At 39.3% G+C, this 11,551-nt stretch overlaps 2 protein-coding genes across 10 annotated transcripts in view; both read right to left on the bottom strand.

Moving 5' to 3' along the window:
* Positions 1 to 770: 770 nt before the first annotated feature.
* Positions 771 to 7,306, bottom strand: fkbp8 (FKBP prolyl isomerase 8). Its single transcript, XM_029500272.1, has 9 exons — positions 7,217 to 7,306; positions 6,493 to 6,745; positions 6,098 to 6,267; positions 5,906 to 5,994; positions 5,431 to 5,651; positions 5,006 to 5,178; positions 4,842 to 4,919; positions 2,586 to 2,723; positions 771 to 2,373 (listed from the first exon to the last, which is right to left on the bottom strand). The coding sequence occupies exons 2-9, from the start codon at positions 6,731 to 6,733 to the stop codon at positions 2,287 to 2,289; spliced, it is 1,197 nt and encodes a 398-aa protein (XP_029356132.1). The 5' UTR covers positions 6,734 to 6,745; positions 7,217 to 7,306; the 3' UTR covers positions 771 to 2,286.
* A 608-nt stretch (positions 7,307 to 7,914) lies between these two features.
* Positions 7,915 to 11,551, bottom strand: part of ssbp4 (single stranded DNA binding protein 4) — a 74,902-nt gene continuing 71,265 nt past the window's right edge. For 6 of the 9 annotated variants that reach the window (XM_029499617.1, XM_029499612.1, XM_029499614.1 and 3 more), the window contains one exon: positions 11,098 to 11,127. In XM_029499617.1, coding sequence (XP_029355477.1) covers positions 11,098 to 11,127 — 30 coding nt within the window. Of the gene's footprint in view, positions 11,128 to 11,551 lie in introns of all 9 variants that reach the window. The other 3 variants (XM_029499618.1, XM_029499610.1, XM_029499609.1) reach the window with 2 other exon arrangements.

Raw genomic sequence — 11,551 nt, 5'->3', positions numbered from 1 at the left:
TGAAGTCACCGAGCGGCAACGAAGCCCAATATAGGCTCATGTTTGATACAGGAGAGAGAGAAGAAAATCCTACTTACATAAAAAAAAAACAAACAAACAAACAATAAACGTATTTTTTATATTAAAGAGGTTTTTTTTTTTTTAAATATTGTTCAGCAGCCGGCTATCAGCAAATTAGTTTGACTAACTATTTCGCACACAACACGTGGATCTATTCATGCATTTCATTCAGTCCCGATCAGCACAGCCGTTAAAAATAATTTCATAGTTATAAATGAGTGACAAAGGCAATTTTCCTCGCAGCGTTTAGAAATGAGCATTACACCGGTGATTCGTAGGAAGAGGGAAACGACAGGTCATCACGTTACGTCAGTGAGACGTCAATGTCTGGGGAAAAACACACAGTTCGGGAATATCCATAAAAATGGGAATGCCCACGTGTAAACAAATAAAACTGGACAAATGTAAATTCGGGATATTATAAAAGCTGTTGTCACGTTGTCTTCGAATATTTGAATACAGTTGCTGTACAAATAATTTTGCAGGAATTATAATGGGCGGTGTCTGTCTAATACAGGCATTACTGGTGAGGACTATTTCTTCAGTTTCACGAGGCATTTATGCTGGGAGAAATAACCGGGGACAGATAAGATCAGATGAAATGACTGCCACTGCTGCTTGTTGGGTATACTAACATGATACAAAAAGGAGAACATGGTAACAGACAACTTTTATTATGATGAATACAAAATTAACAAATACCGGGAATGGCAGCAATGTTCTGATCATTTTATTCACCATTTTGTTTATGCTACTTTTGTCTCTGTAGGACAATCGATCCTTGTCAAGAAATCAGATTTGGTATTGTCACATTTATTATATGAAAGAAGAAAAAAGTGAAATAAATAAGCACTCAAGGGAGCATCAAGAAAACTTCACAGGTAAATTATGTGGAATTAAAAAAAAAAAAAAAACCCAAAAACATTTCCCCCAAACAACCTATTTGTGCTGCAAAGCCATCCTTCATATTTGGTCTTAGAGATTGTGGCGTAATTAAATGGAATTTAACAATAAAAAAACAAACAACTCTCCTTTAACATTGTACTCAACTACATCATTAAAAAACTCAAATGTACCATTCTTTAAAATTTTATGAAGAAGAAACTATCTCTATGAAAATAAACCAGTGATATAAGGAATGCTGAACAAAAAGTATATTACTTTAGCTGAGGCTTTTTAAAAATCTGACTACACAAGGTGATCTCAAATATGTAAACACTGAATTCCCATCCATTACAGCAGTTCTGTACATTTAGATACTGCCATTGTTTATAGTTGGTGATACAAGTGTTGATTCATTTTGTGATAGTTTTTGAGGCTCCATTTGGGTGTTTTGCATTCATCCACATTATATTGTGAGAGATTTTATGCTTTTGCTTATTCATATATTTTCATGAGGTAAGTACAATTGTCCTATTACTGTTCACACCCATAGAAACCTTAGACTTAATGCACACCATGTATCTGGCTCAACACGCAAACAACTAAAGACACTGTGTCAACAAAATCTGAGGACTTTGAATAAGTGGTGTACCTTGCAGGACTGTTGTCTAACCTTACATTTGAGAGGTGTTTTTATTTTTTTTCTACACACAGTGTATTTCGAGTCCTTAAGAACAGCTGAGAGAGCTAAAACATGAGCGTATTTTTGCCAGTGTGTGATCTAAAAAAAATAACCAAAACGCACCAGTATTTCACTGCTTAACATTAAACATTGCACCATTAAAACAAAGTCAAATTATGCTTTTTTTTCTTCTTGAGTAGGAAAAATCTCCTCATTTAAAACTATAGCATGAAAATAGGACCATTTCACAATTAATTTCTAATGGGAAAAATATCTTATAAATAGCCTCTATCTATAGTAAGTTATTTTTATTTTAATGTTCAAATTGCCACTTTTCAACATTAACTACCAGAGACATCTACAATGGCAGCAAAAACAAAAACCAAAAAACTGTTTCTGGCAATGTGACAAATATGCATAAACCTACACATTTATTAGGCTGAAAATAAATTATCCATTTGCAAATATTGGTGTTTTTCTAATTTACTTTTAGAAATTTACTTCTCAAACATAGCAGAGAAAGTAGAGTGACAACTGAAGAGGAAACCAGCCAAGTCACATTTCCCCCTTTGACCAAAGGTCAGAAGGCACTGCCAGACGTGCTTCTGTGTTTAGGCCATCATATTGCAGGGGCTTGTTCGGGACATCACTGCAGGCTTGATTCAGTTTCTAGCAGCTATGACAACCGATAAGGCTACACCACCGATGGCTACTGCAGTGGCACCAAATAGCCACTTCCAGCTGAGACCCTGGGGAAATGAAGGAATAAACAGGAGAGAGTACATGTTAATTGGGCTGAATAATGTCACAGTGAAAACCTCTAATTAAGTTCATTTATTACTGACCCTCCTTATATACTGCAACACAAAGGTTTCGGGGAACAACATACATTTCACTCCAAAAGAAAATGGATGACAGTCCCTGAGAATCATTTGATAGGAGATTGAAATGACCGTCTTACCCAGGAAGACTTGGCCTGGTGTTTCTGTATGCTGCTGCCACTTGAGGGGTTACCCAGCATCTTCTTATACATGGCCTGCTCTGCTCCCCTTTGCTCTGAGTGCTTCTTCACCAGCTTGGAAAGCTCTGCATGGATAGTCTAGACAGGAGACGAGACAAATAGGTGTTGAAGGCTCCAGTCCACATACACAAAAACAGCACTCCAACTACCCCAATCAGTAAAAAAATCAAAACAAAAAAAGGCCTGCTATTCCATAATAACCTAAGGCTGACTTCCTACTTCCCAGGAATATGTCAGAATGACAATGCTTGCTGAAAAAGCATGAATAAATTGAGTCTAAATATTCTTTTTTACAAAAAATATTGGATGGGTGAAGCTGTAACAAACTCCAGCAAATGTTTATGCCGGACTTTGTTGCCTCATGGGAAATCACAGGCTTGCATCACAAAATTAGCCTGCTATTTAAGCCTGTATGTCTACACAATTATTCCAGGATATGGGCTCAGATTTTGCTCTAGCATTTTTCTCAGACCTGAGTCACTGCAATGGTCTTACAGCTGGTGAGTGACTAAGCAAACCACTGCTTTCAGAGACAACAAAAAACATTTATGCTTTGAAAATGTGTTTCAAAAAGAATGATGGACCAATATTAACCCAAGACTATTTTGACTGCAGTCTCCTTTATATCATATATACACTATCTGCTCTTCAAAATTCTCAGTCTGTACTGCTCATACATGTTGTCTACTAATCAGGAATCTTTAGATCATTACATGGGCAATTGGAGAGGTCATGGATAACAAGATCTCTCACCAGGAGCCAGTTGCTTTAATCATTGCTGCTCACAACCAGGTCACAATACTAAATTTAAACTGTCCAAAAGGTCCAGACATTTAACCTGCTAAGTATATTTCAGGTCTCTGAGATTCTTAATCTTGACGCTGTCTGTGATCTTCAAAAACTGCTAGCAAATGTAAAAATCAGGGCCAAAATTATGTATTGTGAACTTAGTAAAATAGTTCAAATGTCTCTTCAAGCTTGTATATGGAGGATGTGTTCAATTCCTACCTAATACTAACTGTAATCTGGTGCATTTATAGCACAGTGACTGAAATGGCACCCATGGCAAGTTTGCAATGATATTGTGCAATAAATCTTCCACCACAATGATAGAAATTACATGGCATTGACTTGTTCCCAGAGCAAGGATGAAACAGGCTAAACAAACATCCTGTCCTCACAGCATCTGTGTTTCCAAAGACTGTGCTGAGGTGGTCTGAAACTGTCAAGTCTGTGCACCATCTCAAAAAGTAAACAAAAACACAGACACAATAAATCACTTTTCATCCATCTGAGTTGAAGATAGAGGGCGTGGAAATCTGAGAATAGTGCAAAAAAAAAAAAAAAAAAAAAAAAAAAATTAGACAGCATGTCTCATCAATGGTGGGAGAAGAGATGGTGCACGTCATCTTGTCACTTCGTGACGCCTGTGCTTGTTTAAAACTGCCTCTTGATTATAAAAGGAACATTCTTGTATTGTCACTTAAATACACCCACTGTACTTACTGTTGGAACATGGTGTTATTTAAAGAGTCATTTCATTACTTTGGCAAAGAGACAAATACATTTTAACATTAAAAGAGCAATTCTAGTACGAATGGAGAAATGCAATGACAAATATTTGCTATTACAAACACACAATCTCTGGCATCCAAATGGGCTCATTCAGATTTGCAAAAGATTGTCAACTACACAGAGGCCAATTAAATCAGCAATCCACCTAATATATACTTTTGCAAAATGCATTATATATTTATGCTGCTTGTGTTGGATGAGTGTTGGACAAGTCATGTGGTGCTTGACAGATTGGTGTAGGATTGAAGTGGGGGATTCTGGGCATGAGTACACGCTGCTATAGTTTACAGATAATCCAAGGAACCCACACATTGAGCTGAATACTGTCAAAGTAGCTTTGTGGCCAAAGAACCACATATACATGCCTGCCTAAGCAGGACAACGGGATCATTGGCCAGGCATTAGATATAGCTGGGCTGCACTGAAAACCTATTTACAGCAACAACATGAAAACAGATCCTCTGAATTGACGAATCAGCAGTCCACCTGGCTTTGCACTGCAAAACTAGGTGATTTGATATTTTACCGTTGGGCACCATCTACTGGGTGTGGGAGAAAACTGCAATTTCTCCATACTAAAGGCTGAATTTTATCAAGACAATAAAAACAGAGCTTAAATACCTTGTTGGTTGGTTCCAACTTCAGTGCCTTTCTTAAGGTTTGAATGGCTTCTGTGTATTCACCTTGCAAGGCCAATACCTTGAATACAATTACAATTAAAAAATATTAATACACAATCTCCTGGGGGCTAACAGACACAGACACACACACACACACACAGGTACCTTGCCCATCCGAAAAAGTGCTTTAATGTTCTCTGGCTGGTGTGCTAGAGCTGAGACACAAGATTTAAGTGCTGCATCATAGTGGTCCAGTTTCAGTTGAGAAGCAGCCATGTTGTTTAAACATTTCACTTTCACATCTATCAGCTCGTTTTCTTCCTCAGGACTAATGTCAACTGCAGCAGAAAGAGGCATACAACCATAGAATCAGCAAAAAGAAAAAGAAAGAAAAAAAAAAACCAAACCAAAACAACCACAGTAAAACAGAACCTTAAAATGAAATTGTCCGATTAACAGTCTGTCAGTCACTGCACAATCAAGATGATTGCACATTAAATGCATCGGGTTTTTCTTGTTTGGCATCCCCTAGGCTTAAAAGACTACTGTGACCTTTTCACTGCCTCCATATTCCCTGACTTGCCACTCACCTTTAGAGCTAGACTCTGTTATCTGCAGGGCAATACTATACGAGTTGACGGCAAAAGCATAGTCCCCACGTTGATAATGAACATTGCCCCTCTCTCTCTTCTGACTGGCAAGGGCGATCTTTTCTGCAGGTGGCAGCAACTCCAGATCTGGAACATCAGTTGCCTCCAGCAGTTCCACTTCTAGGGACAGGTCAGCATTGGGGGGGACCTGAGGTGCAAGGCTAAGGGAGGACAAACAGGGAGGAGAACCCTTCAGTCATTGAATTACACACATTTAATTATAAATTTCATACATTCAAACATATTAAAGATTTATATAGAGATTCCATCAAGTATAAAGTAACTTGTATGGGGAAAAAAAGCTATGCTGTTTTTACCAAATTCAATAAAGCCAATTTACATATCAGAGTTTAATAGGAAAATGATTAGTTAAGTGTAAAGAGCAGGTCTAGATTAGATTCCTTAGACTGCCTACCTCCCATGGGTACCATAGGCATATTTAGCATCTGTCTGGATGAGAGCCCTCTCTCTCATTTCCATGAGCTGGACTGTGAGATCCAGAGCCTGTAAGAAAAATAATCTCAGTGCAGAAAGATGCCAAAATATATACAAACCCTCTTAACATTATCGCCAAATTCAAGAGAAACATCTATAGAAATAGTTTTACGTGAATAACATCACCGTCTCCCAGAGTGAAAGTGAGGCCAGGTTGCTCCTCCACCAGTGAGCCATCTCTCAGATAGGTTTTAAGATTAATCTTGACATTCTGTCCTTTCTGTGGTCGACTGTCTCGTCCTTCCCCCGTCTCAAGGACTTTCTTCTTTAGCTGGTCATTACCTTGGGACAGATAATGACAATAATAACAGTGAGAACAAATATCACACCAATCACTGCTTAGCAGTAAGTGTCTTACTGCTTAGAGCAACCACTAGTCAGAGGCCTGGCTCAAGAACAGGACAAGTAGGGACGGTGTGTTGATCTCACAACATTCACATCAATCACATGAGTGAAGCACTGACTTAAAAACCTCTCCAACAACTTCTTCAGGAATCCACAACATACCTAAAACATCCAGCCATTCATCGACTGCACCTGAAGTGTCAGGATCTGAGTCTGCATTTGTCTTGTCAGACTCGTCTGTGTTTTTCCCCTTTCCTCCTCCAGCATCTTCGAGAGGAGGGGGGTCGTCGTCACCGTCCTCATCGTGTAAAAGCTCGAAGTCCTCCCCGCTGTCCAGCAGCGAGGTCCGTCCACTCCTCTGAGCCGACGGCGGGCTGTCCATTGTCTCCCCCCTTTCAGTCATCGGTGGGATACCCTGAGACAGGAGGATTTCAGCTTGATTACAACTTTAAAAACTTTAAAACAGTTCAATGTGTCCGGCCCTTTCACACATCCACAGTGACAGCAGGCTGAGTGACTGACGTCCGAAAACATGCAGAACTCAGGTCTCTTATTTTCAGCAGCTAACGAAGCTAACCGGCTAATGATGACAGATCGGTTAGCCTGTGTGCTGGTTCGTTATCGCAGGATATTCCGATCCAAAGAAGCAGAGCTAGCTTCACGTTTCCAGACGTTTCTAACAACTTACCCTGCTGTTAGCTTCTCCGGTGGCTAACAGGCTGCTGCTAACGTTAGCCGTAATCCCGGTGGGTTCCCAGCTAGCTAATGTTATCGGCCATTAAGTGGCTCTTCCGTGCAGTTTCGCAACGAATCACAACTTATATCGACTTCAGAGTGAGTCAGTCACATGAAGTAATTTAATTTATCTGAATAAACTGAAGCTTACCTTAATAAATTTGGTTATTTATGCGGGGACAGCTTGTTTTGGTCCTGGGCAATCTCCCCTCCAGTTTACAGCGGTGAAGTCGGTTTGCTGTTGGAAAACAGAGTCTATAAGCGCCAGCGCGCTTTGCTGCATAAACGACGTCAACCTGACTTCGTCGTCGCTCCGCCTCATCATCAAGCTGCTTCCTGTTAACCTTGAGCTCTTATTGGAGTCCTGTACTGCATATTAATATTTATCCTCATGAAAATCCCCAAACAGTTCCTCATCGTCAGATTCAGTTAGATTAATTAAATTACCCCCAAACATGCCCCTTCAACTATCCATGAATCAGTTTATAATTCAGAAATACAAAAATATAACTGTTCTTCAGGCAAAAGCACCTCATAAAAACATACTTTTTCTATGGATTGAACTCCTAAATTCACTTACTGGCATTCTTGTAATGAGGTGGGATGAGCCAAATTCAATATTGATGGCAGAAATGGAAATTGGTAAAAACAAAAGAACAACTAGTTACAGATTAAAGTGAATCGCTGATGATGTCTTATCAAAGCTGGAATTTAGAAACAAAAGCACCCAAATTCTTTCCAACCACAGCAGGTCAGAATATTCTTTCCTGCACTGCGTTCAACTCCGTTTGTGTAATGTGCCATGTGGGTTTGAATGAGAGCACATAGGAAGAGACTCAAACAACAGGGGAAAAAAATCAAATGACATTTATTATTGATGCATTGTTTCTTTTTTTGATAAGCAAATGATCTGTTTTTCTTTTAGTCTAAAGAAACTTTACAATATAAAGAAACATACAAAGAACATCTTTATTACCTACACAAGACGCCTAAGTCCCTAAGACAAGATTCTGAACTATCCTACCATGAAATACAAAGCAAACCCAAGAGACAGACTGCTTCATATTGAATACTGCCGTGTCATCAGAAAGGACCATGAACAGTACAGGAGAATTATTTATATCCCCTTCCCTTGAATCCCCATCCCTCCCCGACTCAACATAACCACCCCACCCAACCAGCAAATTTTCCTAATGGTACAGTATTATACATCACAATAGAAGTACAGAGATGGCCAACAATTGATATACACAGAGGACTGAGAGAGGATCAGTGAGAGAGCATGAATCTATACAAAGCTATTAAAGGAGCGAATAGCAAAGGACAGTTTTTCTCCATAAGTAACTTTTTATCTATTCTTAATTTAAAATGAGGTTCTCTTAAGTATTTTTCCTTGTTAAAAGTTTTCTTAAATTGATAAAAATCCTTCATATTAAAAACTGCAATATGAGGTCACATGTTTTTAGTGAGAAGATGCCCTTTAAAAAATTATTCAGATGCTGATTATTTGCAGCCAATAGTAACATTTAACTGAAGCATATGGAGACAAGGGCAGAGCGAGGACGCCACAGCTCATTTGCGTCTCTCTGTCCTGTCCTCTCTCTGTCCTATCTTTAGCATACAGTCTGCATTTATTGTGTTACTGTGTTCTATACATTTTTTATGGAAATTTAGCAACAGGAAGTTTGTGCATCCTCTCTCTATGAAAAACATGGACAATTTTATTTATAATTTACTTTCAGCTCTATTCATTGGTAGTGACTGACATATCAAAACATGTCAATGATATCAAAATGCATTATACAGTATTTACAAAAAAGGAAATTATAGAGAAAGAGGGAGAGATCTCGGAGTGGGAGTAGAGGAAAGGTGGGAGGTGTGTGTCACTGTGTTGAAGAAACACTGGAGAGTGTGTTTCCCAGGCCACTGACAGCCAAATCCTGGAGATTTCCCTGTTTAACTCAGGGTACAATCTGTTCACACTGGTATCAGAAAAATTGATAAGTACATCACCATGACCCATAAAGGCTACAATCATTGTTTAGTTATTGTTGGTTTGAACACAGCCATGACACAAATACCTCAGTGTGATGCCAGTGATAATGAGAGATACTTTCTCCATTGGAAACAATGAGTTAATCGGGCCAAGAGTACATAACATACAGAAAGAAAGTAATTAAATAGTTTATGTAACCAGTTTTTCTTTGTGTGCAGATTCTACGGGCTTTATGGGATTAAATTATTTTTCTAAGTTGAATGCATTTCAAATAAAAACAATCTGATGAAAACAATCCACAAAAGAAGATGGAAATCTATCCATAACAAAAATATCCATTTATTGTTCCTCTTCTTTACACCAAGGTGGCTGCATGGTCTGTTAACCCCTAAGGTACATCACTCTGCTCCCATGATCAGTGCTGCTACATCCCTCCAATACTCTGGAACTATTCATTGAGAGCTCCAAGAAGACATTTATCTAGCCCGCTTTGCCTGGGTTAAGAAAGTGGATCATACAGGACCTGTGTGTTCAACCCATCTCAAGCTTGAAAGTGAGCTTCATGAGTGAGCAGAAGTCCCACGGTCTCCCCCAGTCCAAAAAAGGAGACACTGAGGAGAGACCAGAATGAGTCCTGGGAGGAAAACTGCCACTAAAGAGTCCACAGTAAGGCTGAAATCAAAAATAATGCGATGGAGGGGAGGGAACCACATTTTAGGATTCACAGACAACTTGTAAATAACAATTAATAAAACAACCACAATACAAGCTAAATATGTTGTATTTACAGACAAGACCAAATCCATAGAAGAGACGAGAGGACCGACAACACGCTCTCTGGCTCTGTCTGTTACTGAATGAGAACTGGCACCTGCCCTGACAATCATAGTAGGATTTCATCAGAGCCGTTTTCTTGCAGTAAAAGCAGAGAGAAAAGGGGTGCTTATTAAGACAAGATAGACAGACATCTGATCGTTTGAGGGCATCAGCTGACGCTTTGAACCGGAGAGCAATGATCTGAGAAACTCTCTGATGTAGCTGTATGGATACAGTAGTTTTAGCCCAGATACTGACACCGCAGCACAAAACTACTTCATTAGGTGAAGATAATCAATTATTCCAATCCCTCATAATTTCAGTGTTTATGGAAATGGTGTTACAATCATGAAGAAGGCAAAGACACAAGCTACAAGTTCAGAGAAAGTTCCGAGGAGAGGTATGTGAAGTGAGACTGACTGCGACAAAAACTAAACAAACAACAAATAACCTAAAATCATGTAAACAGAAAATCATTGTGCATTTTTTGAGTGTGTGCTTATTCTGTCATTGTTGATGCTGCTGCTGAGATAAAATGTGCCCTTTACAGGAAATCATAACTACATTAGTATAATAATATCAATTATGAAAATTATAACAATACTATTATCATCAACAACAAAAAATACAAACATTTAATGAAAACCATTCTTGCCCTAAAATAACATCATCAGTTCATTTCTATAAAAATCATTCCTGCCACAGGAGTTTTGAATGAGGGTGATCACCTCCCCTGTCAGTTAACTACAGTGTGCCCTCATAATTATAATCAGAAATTATGATCAGCATGATATAATGGAGTGGTGGTAGATGCACACGGGCATATTGATTGGGCTGATATCCCCACATGGGACAGGTTTCTGGGTCTGGGAGACAGGCTTGGAGCAGGTTCGGGCTCTCACTGTCCTTGGGCCCTTGTTGGGGCCTGGCAGGTAAGGAAAGCAGAGAAGAGACCTTTCCCGTTGCTTGGAGGCTGTTTCATGTTCTAACACCCATTTTGCAGGCGTTTGGATGGGGGGCCTTGAGGGGAGTCCTGCTTTCCAGGGGTATCCTCAGGGGCTGTGGTACAGCACACCATCCACAAGGAGGAGGGAGGGAGGGAGGAAGGGAGGTTATGCCAGATGCAGCCGGGTGGATGGGATAGGGAGATTGGGATAAGGGGAGATGGAAGAGAAATAAAGTAAAATAAAATAAAATAAAATAAAGGATAAAAAAAGAAATCACACACTCATCGTCATGTTGGGTGAATACTGTAAAGAGAGAAAAACAGAGGGAGGGGAGAAAAGATAAGCCAAAACTATATTAAACCTCTTTACACTACCCAGTTCAAGATGAAAGCAATACAACTAACTAAACTAAATGCCATGACCAGTACACCAGCCTGTTGCAGCAAACGTTAGACTAAACAAATAACCCTTTCTAATTTAAATATGCCAGTAAACCAGCAGCAAGCAGAGCAGAGTCCAGCCCAAGGAGAAAATGTTAGGGAATTCAGATGACAGTGAAGATACTGGAGCAAAATGTCATTCTCATATTAGTCACATGACAATCTCTTCATGCAAAAGAGAAAGCATATTATGTGGTTCTCTTCCATGCTGTTGTACATGCTGTTTTTTGAGTAAAGCTGGGAACACAGGGCACGACACACAGGGCTAATAATAAAGCTCAATGTGG

The sequence above is a fragment of the Echeneis naucrates genome, chromosome 4 (assembly GCF_900963305.1).
Source record: "Echeneis naucrates chromosome 4, fEcheNa1.1, whole genome shotgun sequence".
In the NCBI taxonomy this organism is placed as follows: Eukaryota; Metazoa; Chordata; class Actinopteri; order Carangiformes; family Echeneidae; genus Echeneis; species Echeneis naucrates.
This window is presented reverse-complemented; position numbering and strand designations above follow the sequence as displayed.

Coding starts and splice junctions, on each gene's coding strand:
- fkbp8 (XM_029500272.1), bottom strand. CDS start 6,733: ATGACTGAAAGGGGGGAGACAATGGACAGCCCGCCGTCGGCTCAGAGG. Junction 6,268..6,492: donor TGAATGGCTGGATGTTTTAG/GTATGTTGTGGA, acceptor ATCTGTCCCAAG/GTAATGACCAGCTAAAGAAG. Junction 2,724..4,841: donor AGTTGGAACCAACCAACAAG/GTATTTAAGCTC, acceptor TCTCCTGTCTAG/ACTATCCATGCAGAGCTTTC.